Source organism: Siniperca chuatsi, linkage group LG1 (genome assembly GCF_020085105.1).
Source record: "Siniperca chuatsi isolate FFG_IHB_CAS linkage group LG1, ASM2008510v1, whole genome shotgun sequence".
NCBI lineage: Eukaryota > Metazoa > Chordata > Actinopteri > Centrarchiformes > Sinipercidae > Siniperca > Siniperca chuatsi.
Window position 1 is genome coordinate 38,101,194 of NC_058042.1, and position 17,429 is coordinate 38,118,622.

At 42.6% G+C, this 17,429-nt stretch overlaps 1 protein-coding gene across 2 annotated transcripts in view; it reads left to right on the plus strand.

Moving 5' to 3' along the window:
* The window catches only part of ano9b (anoctamin 9b), a 55,585-nt gene extending 41,403 nt beyond the window's left edge, over nt 1–14,182 (plus strand). Inside the window, exons 15-24 of one of the 2 annotated variants that reach the window (XM_044206788.1) lie at nt 171–282; nt 1,040–1,094; nt 1,190–1,287; nt 1,455–1,651; nt 6,446–6,598; nt 7,082–7,226; nt 7,318–7,440; nt 7,542–7,635; nt 7,732–7,844; nt 11,614–14,182. In XM_044206788.1, coding sequence (XP_044062723.1) covers nt 171–282; nt 1,040–1,094; nt 1,190–1,287; nt 1,455–1,651; nt 6,446–6,598; nt 7,082–7,226; nt 7,318–7,440; nt 7,542–7,635; nt 7,732–7,844; nt 11,614–11,647 — 1,124 coding nt within the window. In that variant the 3' untranslated portion in view covers nt 11,648–14,182. Of the gene's footprint in view, nt 1–170; nt 283–1,039; nt 1,095–1,189; nt 1,288–1,454; nt 1,652–6,445; nt 6,599–7,041; nt 7,227–7,317; nt 7,441–7,541; nt 7,636–7,731; nt 7,845–11,613 lie in introns of those variants that run through there. The other variant, XR_006379102.1, reaches the window with a different exon arrangement.
* Nucleotides 14,183–17,429: the final 3,247 nt, after the last annotated feature.

The following is a 17,429-nucleotide window of genomic DNA, read 5'->3' on the forward strand; positions in this document are numbered from 1 at the left end:
TTTGTCAAATATCTCACCAGTACATGAATGCAGTTCCATATGCTCTCTCTCTCTCTCTCTCTCTCTCTCTCTCTCTCTCTCTCTCTCTCTCTCTCTCTCTCTCTCTCTCTCTCTCTCTCTCTCTCTCTCTCTCTCTCTCTCTCTCTCTCTGTGTGTGTGTGTGTAAAAAGAGAAGACAAACTCATCTGCTGCCACAGAGAGAAGCTTCACAGTCAAGATGTTCACCTTCCAATTCTTCACCCTCTTCTCCTCACTCTTCTATGTGGCCTTCTTTCTGGGCAGGTACTCTGACTGTAACTGTGTGTCTGTCTTGTGTTCAGGGGAAAATATTTAGCCCTTCTCTTATACTTTTGCTAGAATGGTAAAGTAAATTTTATATATGGCCAAATATCACACATCACAAGTTACAGCATACGAGACCTTCTATCCTTAGACCCTGGATTCAAATAAGGAAAAACTCCCCCCTTTTCAATCATGAAACATTCAAAATGCACTGATATTGTTTTAAAGTTTCTACATCATGATGAGGTTAAATGTGATCTGTTGGTACACCCTTTCTCATGTATGCTCACAGATTCAGACATAAACATGATACCAAACCATGCACAATATTGTCTCATAAAGCTGCATTGGTGAGTGATCTAGTTAACTGTGGGTTTAAGTCCAAGAATTGACATAAAATAATGTATGTTAAGGTCATAGAAGCTACCAGATATGTTCAAATTCCTGACAGGAATATTATAAGACTTTTAAAGGAATATTATACAAAATAAACAGGCAAAGGTGAACTGAAATTTTACACAAAGTTTTGTCAAATTGTGATGAGGGTCATGTCAGTAGCTGAGATTTAAAGTAGCTTCACCTTTTCGGTCTTGTTATAGTTGCTTTTTCCTCCAGCATGTACCGCTGTGAAACTACAGGAGCTGTCTGACTGTAGACAGGTGTACTGTATACTGTATACAGTAACCAGCCTTAAGCCTTAAGCTTAGAAGGTCAAAATGCTGATTGTTGATGTGAATTTGATGTTTTCTTTTCAAAGGATAAACGGCCATCCAGGAGACTATGTGCGTATTGCTGGATGGAGACTGGAGGAGGTGAGGAGATTCACTTAGTTTTTAGTCATTCATACAGCATTTCTGCACAGTGCACCACAGTACTAAGCCTTAGATGTGTTTTGTGTGTGTTGTAGTGCCATCCTAGTGGTTGTTTGACAGACCTCTTCATCCAGATGGCTGTTATCATGCTGCTCAAACAGACTCTCAACAACATTGTTGAGTTCACTGTGCCGTGAGTGTGCTGTGTTTCCATTCACCATCTCCTGTAAGGCAGCAGGTGGTGATGCGTTAATGTCCAGTTCTACATAGTGTCAACCTAGACCTCATCAGAAAACATAGTGTACCATGGCATGTAACATGGCAGACTTTGCATTCATGTGAAGATGTTTTGTTTTCCAGGTGGTTGAAGAGCTGTTTGAGCAGAAACACTGCAAAGAAGCTGCAGAGAAAGTGTGGAAAATGTTACAGGAAGGCCTGCCGTGATGAACAGGGACGTGTTGAACCGTGTGACATTTGCAAACTTCGGGACTGGCTGCGTAACTACCACCTGGCCAACACTGATGCCTTCAGCTTGTTCAATGAGTTCCTGGAGATGGGTAGGTTCATGGTCTCCCCCTGACCCTCACACCTAAAAACCCAACTCACCAGTTTAGAAGGTGGTTTGTGTCCCTACACAAAGTCCCAGTACCTGACTGAGTAGAAGTTAAATGTGTAAGGAGGGGGATCGGGGAGCGTGTCCACACAGGAGGGCTGCGGGTAAAACAACTCAGGCTCATCCAACGAAAAAGTTAAACCAGGCTCAACTTTTGCTGCACCGCAACGTGACATCCGCTAAGGCGCTGCATGGAATTCAGTTAAATTAAATTAAATTAAATTAATTTGATTATTAATCAGCGCTATTGTACTTTTTTAAAGAGCAGTTGCCTGTGGTTATTTTGTGTATGTATTTTAATAACAACTGGTTCAATTCAATTTTATTTATATAGCGCCAAGTTATCTCATCGCACTTTTCCTATAGAGCAGGTCTAGACCATAGTCTTTATAATATTATTTACAGAGACCCAACAAATCCCACCATGAGCAAGCACTTGGCGACAGTGGCAAGGAAAAACTTCCTTTAATAGGCAGAAACCTTGGGCAGAACCAGACTCAAAGGTGGGCGGCCATCCACCGCTGCCGGTTGTGTTGAGAGAGAGAGAGAGAGAGAGTGGGAGGGGAATGATCGTGATAGGAATATTAATGATAATAATAGTAATAAGACTAATAATAACAGTTGTAGTAGCAGTTGTCAAGCAGGAACACAGGGGGAAACAGATGGCCCACACTCACAGATCCAGTCTCTGCAGATCTGGAGGCAGAAATAGCTGCTGAAAGCGACAGAAGGAGAGAAGGGAGAGAGATGAGAATGCACAAAACTACAGGAGAGAGATGTCGAGCTAGTAACATGCATTAATTGGATAAAAATGCATACAGAATGAGAGGGAGAGGAGCGCAGTGCATCATGGGAAGTCTCCCGGCAGTCTAGGCCTATAGCAGCATAACTACGGGATGGTTCAGTGGATGAAGTCCTGGAATACGGAGGGGGCGTTGGCCAGGCCATACGGCATGACTAGGTACTCGTAGTGGCCAGTGGGTGTTACGTGGTCTTCCACTCGTCCCCCTCGCCTTACCTTGACGAGGTTGTACGCGCTGCAGAGGTCCAGCTTGGTGTAGACAGTGGCACCGCGGAGCTGTTCCAAAGCTGCAGGGACGAAGGGAAGAGGATAGCGGAATTTGACTGTGATGCGTTTGAGTCCCCGGTAATCCACACAAGGCCGCAAGCCTCCATCCTTTTTGGCCACAAAAAAGAAACTGGATGCCGCAGGTAGAGGGTCGGATGTATACCTGGGCTAAGGCCTCCTCAATGTACTCCTCCATGGCTTTTTGCTTGGGGATAGACAGAGGGTAGATTTTTCCACGGGACACTGGTTCACCCGGTATGAGATCGATGGCACGGTCCCATGGCCGGTGTGAAGGCAATCTGGCGGCTCTCTTAGGGCAGAACACATCCCTGTAGGTGGCGTAGCAGGTCAGAATGTCCACAGACTGTTTCTCTCGCGGACTCTCGATGGAGGTGGTGCAGACCGGAAGTTTCTTCGGACGAGGAGGGGATGGTGAAGTTAGGCGAGGGAAACAGTCTGGGAAACAGGAACGACCTCACTGCAACACTTTGCCAGTGGTCCAGGAAATGATGGGGTTGTGTTGTTCAAGCTAGGGGCGCCCTAAGATCACCTCTGTGGTCAAGCCCTCCAGAACCAACAGGTGTTGTTATTCCTCATGCAGCACTCCCACTTGGATGGTGACGGGGCCGGCGGGCCTTTGGACACGGGCGCTGCTGAGGGGTCTTCCGGTCACTGCGTGGATCTGGTAAATTGAGAGCGTGGATGTGGTCTTGAGGTGGAGCTGGCAGCAGAGGGCACCAGAGATGAAGTTGCCAGCTGACCCAGAATCGATGAGGGCTTGTACTGGGAGGGATATGTCGGGAGTAATCAAGGTGATCACTGTAGATAGCGGTTTCAAATTCTTGATGGTTGGAATGATGGCACTCACCAGGGGTCGGAGAGGGCGAACGGGACAAGAAGAGATGCTGTGACCTGCAGTTCCACAGTACAAGCACAACTCACAGGTCAGCCGTCTCTGCCGCTCAGCTGAAGTCAACCTGCTATTTTCCAGCTACACGGGCTCTCGGTCTGGTTCTGGAGGGCGGTGACTCTCTGGCTGGCGGAGGGATGATATAGAAGACTGCTGGTCCTGGTGTTCGGTCAAACACACCTGCATACGGGTGGCGACTCGAATGGCTAGCTGGATGAATCTCTCGAGACCGATGGTGTCCTCGTATGCGGCGAGATGCAGCCTTACTCTGGGATCCAATCCCTGATGGAAGGTGGTAATCAGGGATTGTTCTTTCCACCCACTAGTGACGGCAAGGGTTCGAAACTCCAAGGCATAGTCGTTCACTGAGCGGGAACCCTGCTTGAGGTGATAGAGGCGTTCACCTGCGGAGGTGTTCCCCGCTGGCCTCCTGAACACCTCCTTAAAATGGGAGAGGAAGTTCGTCAGGGATTGGGTCACCAGTCCATCTTGGGCCCAGATGGATTCGGCCCATTGTAGCGCACGCCCCTGGAGCTGAGAGATGATAAAGGCTACCTTGGATCGCTCGGTCGGATAAAGGGAAGGCTGCATCTCCAGGACCTGCGAACACAAGCCGTTGCAATCCTTCACCGAGCCAGAGAAGGGTGTTGGTTTGGCCATGGGACTGGCGTATCCTGGAGATGGTGGAGTGACGGTGGTGGATGCGGAAGTGGAGGGTGGTGTGGAGACAGGCGGTGGAGCGATGAGGCCACGGCGCAGGATATCCACCCGCTCCTGGAATGGGTCCGTGGCATTTTTGCTGTCGGTGGTCCGGTCTTCTGTTACAGACAGAAGGGCAGGAGACACCGAGGTGGAGACAAAGATGGTTTTATTTACAATGGTATGACAAGCAGTGAGTTGAGTAGTGGATGATGGTTACTTATACCGTCCTTGTTTAGCTGTGGTTGAAGATCGGGAGCAGGAAACACACACTGGAGACTGGAGAACACGGAACTGGAGACAGGAACACTGGAGAGGAGACACATACAGGAAAGGGCTGGAGTCCGAAGCGTTGTCTGGTTTGGCAGGGAGTATTGTCCTTGTAGAAACGAGACCGGACACTGACTGAGGTTAGTCGGGTGTTTATATACTGGAGTTGAGGCGATGCAGATGAGGATCAGGTGTGTGATTGGAAACAGGTGTTTGATTAGAACTCTGGTGAGGGAGTGCGCTGTGGTTGTGAGGTTGTGGAGCCTGGCGTGTCCGTGACACTCGGCCAGTGCCTTGAGGAATGTGAGTATTAATATGACTGGGCGGAGTGGATTCATTTAGGCTAACATATTCTTCATGACCCAGCCAGGTTTCAGCAAGACAAAATAAGTCAATATGATACTCTGATATTAAATTGTTCACTAGTTCACTTAAGATGACAGAGATCTGATGTTTAGGAGTCCACATTTAATTATCCTGTTTTGTTGTGCTATTTCAGTGGAGGTACTTTTGTTTAGATTTTTATATATAACTCCTCTTCAGTTAACTTTTGGTTTTATTAATTTAAGTGGTCGGGGGGCAGACACCATCACTAAGGAGTTTTGGGTGGGTAACTGCTCTGGAAGCGCAGAGAAGTGTGTAGGTCTGCATCTCTGCCTCCTGGTCTCAACTCTGGGTTGTCATGGTTTTGGTCCACTAACAAACTCGGCCAGATTTCTAGATATGAGAGCTGCTCTGTCCAAAGTGGGATGAATGCCGTCTCTCCTAATCAGACCAGGTCTTCCCCAGAAAGTCCGCCAATTATCTACAAAGCCCACATTGTTTGCTGGACACCACCTCGACAGCCAGCGGCAGAATGAAGACATGCGGCTAAACATGTCATCACTGGTCAGGTTTGGCAGGGGCCCAGAGAAAACTACGGAGTCCGACACCGTCTTTGCATATGTACACACCTCAACATTAACTTTAGTGACCTCTGATTGGCGTAATCGGGAGTCGTTACCACCGATGTGAATAACAAACTTACTGTATTTACGTTTATCCTTAGCTATCAGTTTTAAATAGGATTCAGCGTTGCCCGCTCTGGCCCAAGGAATACATTTGACTATGGTCAATCATTGGCCAATCAAATATATGCCGGCAGACATTCCTGGCAGATTACTTTGTAACGTGAATCTCTGTGATGAAGTGTGATTATGTGATGAGTGGTAAAATCCTGTCTGAGTATTATATACCTCTGTAGAGTGTTTTGGTTTCTGATAAACCTTCACATTCACGTATCTGTTACTCAAACTGGACTTCCACGATTGTATTTCATGCCCCACCTTAAACAATACGCCCCCACCAATGCAGCCCCATGCGTTGTTGGAATGCAGGGCTGATTTTGGTCTGAAAGTGGCCTTAGGCAGTACAGACAAGTGATACCTGCAGAGACAAACGTGTGATCCATGTTGTCAGTCGATCATGTTGTTTTGTGTTGATGCTGCTCAGACCTGCTCATTGGCTGAGGATCACATTCCAACCTGTGGCAGCTCTTACTGCACATGCCTACTGTATACAGTACAGATATGCAGTATGTAACTTCTAGTACCTAACATAATTTTATACTTTGACAGTATTCGTTATTTCCTATTTCTCAAAGGTAGTCATACAGTTGTATGTAAACAACACACATTTCTACTAACTTGTTAAACTCATAATGCTTTTTGCACCAGAGGACAAAATTAAATATCTAGTAAAAAAGCTTAAAAGAATTTCCATGGTACTAACTAATTGTCCGTCCCTTCCAGTGGTCCAGTTCAGTTTCACCACCATATTTGTGGCAGCATTTCCCCTCGCCCCTCTGCTGGCTTTCATCAACAACATCTTTGAGATCCGCCTGGATGCCATCAAGATGGTCCGCCTGGAACGACGACTGGTTCCAAGGAAGACCAACGACATTGGTGAGCTGTGTGTCTGTCTATGTACAAGTCATTTTTAAAGCACTTGTTTTATTTCCGAACTCCTGAACTGTGTCAAGATAGACACTTTTACAATTCAAAAGTCATCGAATCTTTACCAAGTTTGATGTATAACATATTTAGATGACTGTCAGTGGTCTCTTTGAAAATACAAAGTTAGTATTTTTTCTTTTCTAGAATATGTGAAGATGTTTATCTATTTTCACCTGAGAATCATGTTACCATGAAGGGTTTAAGACAAGTATGTTGGCTTGACTGACAGGTCAATCAGTCAGTGTTGTCCTTTTTCAGCTCCTTGGTTGACAGTCACTTCCACAGAGTAAACTATTACTGATATATGTGTGTAACAGTACTGTCTTCTGTCTGCATGTGTGTGTGTGTGTGTGTGTGTGTGTGTGTGTAACATTACTATCTTCCGTCTGCAGGTGTGTGTGTGTGTGTAACTGTACTGTCCTCTGTCTGCAGGTGTGTGGACGAAAGTATTGGAGGCCATTGGTGTGTTGGCAGTAATTGCTAACGGTCTTGTCATTGGAGTCTCATCAGACTTTATTCCACGCCTCGTCTACCGTTACCGTTATGGACCCTGTGCTAATGGAAGCACTCACACACAGTCAGTCATGTTTCAGCTGGTAGAGACACCTGATAACACGTCAGCAGACTGTATCATGTCTCATAATTTGTGTTTTGTGCGTTTGTTGCAGCTGCATGCAGGGCTACATTAATGACACTCTGTCCACGGCCTTTGTGACACACCCGGCAGTTCGACAGGACTTTCTTCGAGATCAGATGATCACAGACAGCGGCTTGAACGTAACACAGTGCAGGTGAGAAGACCTTACTCTTACTATGCTCAGTCAAACATAACAGAAAAATCAGTCACAGATCTGATAAACGTGACAACCTGTCTCTCTGTGCGTGTCTGCAGCTATAGAGACTACAGGAGTGATGAGGACTACACTCTGACTTCTCAGTTCTGGTTGGTCTTGGCTGTGCGCTTTGCCTTTGTCATCCTGTTTGAGGTTTGTACTCCAGATTTGGGTTAGACAGTGTTGTCCTCTTGAACTGAAAAGGCCAGTTAAATAGTTTCTGAGGATGTCATGTGTGTGTTTCTGCAGCATGTTGTGGTGGTGTGTAAGTTTATAGTGGCCTGGTTCGTCCCCAACAATCCCACTGTGGTGAAGAATGATCGGCTGCTCGACAAACTGGCTCGGCTGAAGGAGGAGCTACGGTAAGTCAGCAGTACCATGGGAAAAAGGTCAAATAACAAGAGATGAAGCTCTGAAAATACATAATCATGCTGTGGGAACACTGTCAGAACATCTCCTAAAGCTGTAGGAAGTAATCAGTAGCTGACAGAAACTGAAGACAGTGGACAGAGAGTAGGGATGTGGTGGAGGTTATATTTTGGATCGGTTTGACTCCCAGACTGACGTTCATACAGTTTTTTAACCAAACAGGTTATATAAATGAATGCTGTTATGTTAAAAACTGTGTTAATCATGTTAGCAGCTCTATCGATGGTAATGTCTGTCTGCCTGTAACTGTCTGTCTGCTACTGTCTTTCTGACTATCTGTCTGTAAATGTCTGTAACTGTCTGTAACTGTCTTTTTGTCTGTCAGCCTGTATCTGTGTGTCTGCCTGTAGTCTGTCTGTAGCTGTCTTTCTGTATCTGTATGTCTTTCTGCCTGTCTTTCTGTAGCTGCCTGTATCTGCCTGTCTGACAGTAGAAGCCATCTAAAATTGCTGGCTGATCTGTGGCTGACAGAAACACCCATAGTTGTTTTTACGCATTAGTTAACATAAAATATAGGTTATTGTCCAAATTTAGAGAGAGAGCTAGCAAGAAGGCTGAAAGAGACACAATAACCTCTAGTTACTGACAATACCTTCTACTCTGTGCCATGAAAGCACAAAAAGATGCATTATTCAACAGAACTGTGTGAAAAATGAAAGCAATATGGATGGGGAATCAATGATATACAGTAAGAAATAACTGTGTGTGACGATGTGTGCTGCACTCATCTGTGCCGCTGACTTTATCCGCTGTTAATAAGGCATATCATTTATCTAGACATAGAGTAGCCTACATGCTGTACAGCAACATGCTGGGAGAAACACAATGTTTTTTACACAAAGAAAGAAATAACTTAATGTATTACATTTGCGGAATTTACAACAAGGGACAAATAATTAAGAATTTATGGTAGAAAGCCTTTTTAAGTTTATAAAGTTACCCCTTCCAGTGGCGTCATGCTAGTGGTAGCAGCATGAGAATGACGGCTAGTCTAGATAGTTGAAAGGAAAATTACGATTTCTGTTTTCTCCTATTCACAACTTTGAATGTACAACTTAGAAGTTGCAAGCACACTTGGTGCCTTCCCCAGAGAGAAATCGCCACATCTCTCTATCCATGTTCTTTTGGAAACTAGATAGGTTAGGGTAACAGGGGAATTAAGGGTTGGGGGGGGGTTAATTTAGAGGTCACAAAGTTTTGTTTTGGGGTTTTGCTCTTTTTTCCCCCGTCTCGTTGCTTGGTTGTTGTTGGGGTTTTTTGTCTGTGTAAGTTGATAAAGCAGTTTTAGTTATAAAATATATGATTAGTTCATATTTACCTGGAAAATGACAGCTTTGGAAAAGAGTCTTAGCTTATTTGTGACATAACAGTAGTGGTAATATATTCATTCATACAGTTTCTTCTCTACCCATTAATGTCATTAATTCATCCTTTCTTCATATTTATTTTACAGGCATATACTAATATGTTGTTAATCTTGGATACAAAATTAAATGTTGACCCAAAGTTATTCCTCTTAGGCATCCCTTTAGGAAATCAAATGGGGAAAAAGAAAATGTATTTATTAAGGACCATACTTTTAATAGCAAAACCCCCCAGTTACAATCCTATGGTTGCAGGCACAACCCCCAAACATAAAACAATGGCAAAAAAGGTGAATGAGGTAATCATTATGGAAAAGATCACAGCTAAAATACAGCTGGAAGTGGACATTTGTATGGATATATGGTCACCATGGATATTAGCCATGTCAAAAAGCAATGAGCTAAAACATAGAAAATTGCTATGTCTCCTGTGTTTTCTTAAATTATTTTATTGTTTGTTTATTATTTTTTTTCAGTTATATCAGGTTTGTTCTTGTTGTTTCTTTGTTTTTTGTTTCTTATTCATATGTCTCTATTCCATGAAATTCTTATGTAAAGATATATAAGAGAATGCGGAGATGTTTATTTAGTGAATGTATGAATTGTATGAACAAATAAGAATAAAAAAAAAAGTTACCCCTAACTCAACAACTCACAAAACTGCGCACATTTTTACGAAGTCTGGAGACTTTATTACGGTTACTGTTTACTGTATTTGTAAAATACAGTGAAAGGAGCCAGGACCACAGGCAAGTACTCACCAAGTCCAACTAAAGTTGACGGACCAATGTGGCGAGTGGTGAATACATCAGCACCAAAATTACAAGAACAGGCTAGTGTCACTTCAAATTTAATTAGAAAGTGATCTGACATCACAGATGGGACAAGAGAGATGGTCAGAGCAGAGACATGTATACTACGATAGAATCAAGGCTGTTACCACTGGAGTGAGCAGGTTCATGTACAAACTGAGTGAAACCAAAAGAATCAAGAAGTGCCAAATAAGTGAAATCATCAATAGCCTGAGCAGCATGGGCATTGGTGTAATCAGGTGGAGAAGCTTCTTTTAATGTTAGGAAAACATTTGGTTTCAGCCATGTTTCACATAAATCAATCATATCTAGGCTATGCTGAAGAATCAAATAATTTATCAGTAAGGCTTTGATAGACAATGATCAAATTTTGAGGGTCTTGATGGGACTGCAGTTTTCTTTAGTAGGCCATTTATAGGGAGGGTCAAAAACCGGTTTGCAATTGGGAGAGTTGACTGCAAAGTGGGCGACGCAATCGGTTCCTTGCTCTTGCGAGCCTTCCCACTCCGCCAAACAGGCATAAACTCAGACGAGGCTGTGCTAATGCTATCACTAACAGGATTGCTATCAGGCCTGTGGCTAAAACTGAATAGACTAAGCTAGTAGGCAAGCCTAAGCTCTGAGCTAAGCTAATACGGCAGCAAAAGAGGCTACCACCTAACGCTAAGATTGATTTGAAAATATAGAGAGAGAGTACCAGTAGATATATAAAAGAGTGAAGATTAGGAGAGTGAAGAAATTAAAACAGAAAATGGAGGAGGGAGACAGAGTAGACACCGGTTGTCAATCTCACGGAAATCACAATGTACGTCACAGGAAGGATCAGCTGATGATAAGTCTGTCTGTAACTATCCATCAGTTGGTCCACCACTATGGTTCAGACTGAAATCTCAATAACTATTGGATGGATTATTATGAAATTTGGTTCAGACACTCATGTTCCCCTCAGGATGAATTGTGAAAACTTTGGTGATACTCTGACCTTTCCTCTAGCACCATCATCAGGTCAACATTTTAATATGTCCAATACTTTGGGTTATGACCATATACCTGCAAAATTAATGATATTCCCAGCAATCTCAGCTGTACTTTGTGTTTACTGCTAATTAGCTAATGTTAGCATCCTAACACACTAAACTGAGGTGGTGAACAGGGTTACATTACCTGTTAAACATCAGCATGTTAGCATTTGCACAGTGAGTGTATAAGCATGACAACCACTTCATAAATGCTGTACATAGTTCATATCTTAAAACTCTTGTTTACTTTTTTATGGCTTTACTTTATTCAAATAAATGTTGTAAACCACAACTGTAAAACTGAACATCATTTTATCCATAGGAGTTTTATGTCCCTGATATGTTCAGAAAACAAAGACTTGCTTATGTCTCTGCAGCTCTGTGGATCTCCACCTTCACCCAGCTTGACCTTTGTATGACAACATCTCAGTCTCACCGTGACACGAGTGTGGTTCTACGCTCTTCTCCTTGATCTATAATGTGTGTATTTTTGTTCTTTTTTTTCAGTGAAATAAAACGCAGCAAATCAACAGACGTCTGACCTCCGACAGCTGACATCAGATCTGCTTCTACTTCCTGACTGGTTGAAGTGTCAAAGGGAAAGATGGTGTCTTGTTATTATAATTTATAGTTGGTGTTTGAATACATGTCCTATGTCAGAAATATACCAACACTAATATAACCCACACTAATATAGTTATAACCGAAGCTCCACAGATGGTTATCACTTAATATTAACAATTTGTTTCTCATGATGAGACTGCATAATGATATTCCACATCTGATATTGTAAAGAAGAAATATTATTAATAATAATAACCTTATTTATATAGCACATTAAACATGCTAAAATAATTTAAATAAACAAATACCATCAGATTAAGAAAAAAACATACGATAAAAGTGAGTCTTAAGAAGCGATTTAAAGAAGGATACTGTTTGCCTGCCTGAGATCTGAGATTGTTTTAACTTAAGCTATGCTATAAAGAAAAAACTGTTGTACCAGCAGGGATACAGTAGTGCACAGAAGGTTCTGGTTACCACGCATAGAGCGTTTACGTTTACTCGCGGAGCGCTTGTCTGCCTGTCTATTCACATGAGGAGCGCAATGTGACCCTGCGGATCCAAGCGAATACGCAGACGGAGTGTTGCACCCCGTGTAAAAAGACCGTTAGTGGGGCCCTGCCAGAGGATCTCAAGCAGCGATCAGGCTCATAGGGAGTTAGCAGATCACAGATATAGGCTGTAGCCTGACCATTCAAGGCTTAAAAACAAGCAGTAAAATCTTAAAATCAATTCTAAAACTCACAGGTAACAAGTGAAGGGCAGCAAGGATTGGTGTGATGTGGTCGCTTCTCTCTCTAAAAGCCTGGCAGCAGTGTTTTGTACCAGCTGCAGTCTTTGGATGTTTCGCCTACTGATACCAGAATAAAGTGCACTGCAATAGTCAAGTTTGGAAGAGATAAAAGCATTGATGACCTTTTCCAAGTCTGCAGGGGAAAGGAATGCCCTGATCTTGGTTAGCTGTCTCAGTTGTGCAAAGCAGAACTGCACCACTTTAGTCACCTGAGCATCCAAGGACAATTCTGAATAAAAAATAACACCTATGTTGCCTCTTTTCGAACATTATTAGATAAGGCACCCAGACTAGTGGAGAGATTATTAATGTTGCTAGTACTGCGGCCACATGGTGTAGTTATAATTATCTCTGATTTGGAGTCGTTCAATTGCAGAAAATTTTTGGACATCCAATTTTTAATCTCGGTGAGGAAGGACATAATACAGGATGCATCCGTAGTACCAGGCTTTATTGGGACATGCAATTGGGTGTCATCTGCATAGCAATGGAAATCAGTGTCATGACTACGTATGATTTGACCCAGGGCTGGCATGTATATGATAAACAGGAGGGGACCCAAAATAGATCCTTGGGGGACCCCACAAAATAGAGGAGCACTAGAGGAGGAGGTATCTCCAAGCACTACAGAGAAGGACCTGTTAGACAAAGATGAGATTAAGCAATCCAGAGCCACATCACTGATACCAACATAGGTCTCAGACGATTGATTAAGATATCATGGTTCACTGTGTCAAAGGCTAAACTGGGGTCAAGGAGAATTTAAATGGAGTACAGGCCAGTGTTGGCTGTAAGCAGTAGGTCATTGGTGACCTTGACCAGAGCAATCTCAGTACTGTGATGGGTGCGGAAACCAGATTGGAACCCTAAGATTTGATTGTTATTCATAAAAGAAATCAGTTGAGTGGAGACAACTTTTTCTAAAATCTTTGAGAAAAATGGTACCTTGGAGATAAGTCTAAAATTACTTAAAAGAGAGGGGTTATTTAAAAGGGGGTAAACAGTGGCATGTTTAAAATTGGAGGGGAAAATACCAGTAGACAGAGAGCAGTTAATAATGGCTAAAATATCTGTACCAACCATCTGAAATACAGCTTTTAAAAACCAAGTGAGAATGCAGTCTGAAGGGCAGGTGGAAAATTTGCAACAGTGCATTGCAGGGTTGACATGTTCCATGTTAAAAACATTGGCGAGTTCCTCTACGGAGAGGCCATGTTGTTCACTGGTTTTAAAAGGTGTATTTGAGGCAGTAAAAGCTTGACAAAAGCGAGGACAGTGAGTTTAGGGGGCAGGAGCGAATCAGTGTGGTAGATTTGGGGTCAGGAGAAAGGAGTGGAACCTGGAAGAGCACTGCATTGTGATCAGAGATGGCAAAATTGATCAAGTTCACATCATCCACACAGAAACCATGGGAGAGCACAAGGTCAAGCATGTGCCTTTTGTCATGGCTATTAATATATTAAATCATATCCTTTCATCAATTTATTAAAAAAATACATACATTCCTTCCCTAAAACTTCTGCCAGACAGAGACCATTAAAATTTTTAATCTTTGATGTACAGTAGGCCTACGTGCTTTTAAATAATGTCTTTATTAATTGTATTCCTCTTCTCAGCTCCTGAATGTGTTTTGTCATCTGATTGTAACTGTAATACTGTATGGGTGATGCTGTAAATTTGTTCATTATGTGGAAAAATAAATCAAGCTTGCTCTGTCAACTGATTACCACATTGTGTTGGTATTTTAGGGGAAGTTACATCCTGAACTTTTATCAGTTAAGTTTTTGTCCACTTGTTTGCAGCAGAAACAAGTAGTAAACACAACACTGACATATTGTCACCTTTAAAGTTGATGTTTTGAACTTGTTGGCAAACAGCTGCTTATTTCCACATTCAGCAGTTACAGAACAACATGATCCTTCATCAGGAGGTGTGTTTGTGTCACCTGATGAATGTCAGTCCAGTATTCTCTCTGTAAGCTCTGTGTTTGTTCTCCAGCAGCTCATGAGGGAAATATCTGGCTCTTTAGCTGCTAGATGCTCCACTATGTTCACCAGATGCTGTCTGACTGGGTCTGGCTGCTGTCTGCTGCTGAGCAGGTCGTGTACTGTGGCTTTTTACAGCTTTTTCTCTGAACAAAGCCTGCCTGCTGTGTCTGGAAACAACACTGATGCGTCTGATGACAAAATAGGTTACTGCGTCCGGGGGAGTAATGTGCTAGAGATAGTTCAGTTCAATTCAATTGTATTTATATAGCGCCAATTCATAACAGAAGTTATCTCATTGCACTTTTCCTATAGAGCAGGTCTAGACTGTACTCTTTATAATACTAATTACAGAGACCCAACAAATCCTACCATGAGCAAGCGTTTGGCGACAGTGGCAAGGAAAAACTTCCTTTAAGAGGGCAGAAACCTTGGACAGAACCAGACTCAGTGGTGGGCGGCCATCCGTCACTGCCATATTAGGTATTGAGAGAAACGGAGAGAGAGAGAGAGAGAGAGAGAGAGAGAGAGAGAGAGAGAGAGGGGATTTGGGGGAGAGGGAGGCACAATACAAATATCACCTAGATTTTTTTTTTTTAATAGTTGAATAGTAATTGTGTTAAAAATCAGCATCAGTAACAGAGCCAATAACAACAACTGTAGTAGCAGTTCTCAAGCAGGAACACGGGGGCAGCAGGTGGCCCACAACCACAGATCCAGACTGCAGCTCTGGAGGCAGAAATACCTGCTGAAAGCAACAGAAGGAGAGAGGAGAGAAACGAGAAAGCACAAAACTACAGGAGAGAGATGTTGAGTTAGTAACATGCAGTAATGGGATAAAAATGCATACAGATGGAGAGGAGAGGAAAGGAGAAAGAGGAAAGAGGTGCATCATCTCCCGGCAGTCTAGGCCTATAGCGGCATAAGTAAGGGATGGTTCAGGACTCACCCAAGCCAGCCCTAACTATAAGCTTTATCAAAGAGGAAAGTCTTAAGCCTACTCTTAAATGTGGAGATGGTGTCTGCCTCCCGCACCCACATTGGGATGTGATTCCACAGGAGAGGAGCTTGATAACTGAAGGCTCTGGCTCCCTGTCTACTTTTGGAGACTCTAGGAACCACAAGTAACCCTGCATCCTGGGAGTGCAGTGTTCTAGTCGGATAATATGGTATTATGATATCTTTAAGATACGATGGTGCCAGACCATAAAGAGCTTTGTAGGTGAGGAGAAGGATTTTAAATTATATTCTGGATTTTACAGGGAGCCAGTGCAGAGAAGCTAATATTGGAGAAATATGATCTCTTTTCCTGGTTCTTGACAGTACATGTGCCGCAGCATTCTGGATCAATTGGAGAGTCTTAAAGGACTTATTAGGGCAGTTCTAGTTCTAGCGCATTACTCCCTGTACAATTACAAACTGTTGTTTTTTCATTTCTCTTTGTCTAGATATTAATAAAACAAGATATAACATGTTAATCAGTGAGCTTTAGAGGTGTGCCCGTTCTGGGCTACTGTAGAAACATGGCGGTGCAACATGGCTTCTGTGGAAGGGGACCCGCTCCCTCTGTAGATAAAACAGCTTATTCTAAAGGTAACGAAAATACGATTCTTATTTTCAGGCGATTATACACTAATGAAAACATACTTATAAATATTCTATTAAATTTCTGCCAATAGCTGCTCCTAAATGTTACACACTGGACCTTTAAGGAATGCCTTTTATTGACAGTTTGATTAATCATGTCATAATATTGTGAGAACAGTGTCATACACACACACACACACACACACACAATATCTCAGCCATAGTGTTCAAAGGAAATGTGCCCATTTCAAGTTTTGGGTATTAAATATGTAAGTCTATACACATGATGGTCCTGCACTGAGGCAAACCTCCATACACCTGGTCTGACAAGCTGCCATGTGATATGATACATATTGCCATCTTTCAAGTCTTCATTAAAAGTATCTTGCTTTAACAGGTGCCGTCCATGTGGTTGTGGAGAAGGGAGACCACATGGACATCATCCTCAGCTCTCAGAAAACTTATGAAGATGATGCTCAACTTACAGTTCATCTTTTCTGATGAAAGACAGACCCACAGTTTACAGTAGCAGCCTATGTGAATCAATGAAGGATCAATCCAGTTTAGTTATAGGTTCAACTTCTTTCCTGTATAGGATCTTCTTTTGTGCTATAACTGATGCGAGATAGTCATTGCATATTTTTACAAATACAGTTTAAAGAACTAGCAGGCTAGAGTTCAAGGATGAAACAACTACAGGGCACTAGTTCACACAGGTTAGGGTTAGGGGGTTAGGGTAGGGGAACTGAATCTGACCCCCAGCAAAGTGGGAGACAGGACGTGCACGGTCCTTCCCCCGGTAGTCCCTACCGGGAACTTAAAATATATTTGTTCTTTATAAGGGTTAGGTGAAGAAAGGGTTAACTCCCCACAGGGAGTTATAATGCACTGGCACTAGTTGTTCTTTGTGTTATAAGTTCATAAAATCAACATCTTTCTACTATGTGGTTTATAAAAGCTCTAAAACCCACCCCAAAAAAACAAAAAAACAAAACAGAAATACTAAAAGAACTAAAAAATGGAGTAAATGACCCCAGAGTCGAGCAGGCAAGGGGGCTCCGAGTTAATGCTCCTGTAACGGGGAGATTTGAGACACCACCTCCGAATCATAGGGATGAAGCACTCAGGCCTGATTCAGGAGAGCAGCGAGGCCAGAATAAAACCCACAATGTCCCTTTAATTTACCGTGTCTTTAAGTAATCAGAAAAACATGGTATTTAAAAAAGGTTCTGATGTAAAGGGCATTGGGGAAAACAGACAAACAGAACTGCAGCAGGGCGGTAAGTGCTAAAAGAAAAAGGTAAGTGCTTATCAAAAGAAGATGCAAAAAATTATATTAATAATAATAATAATATTAATAAGTGCTTCAATAGAAGAACCTGCATATAATAAAT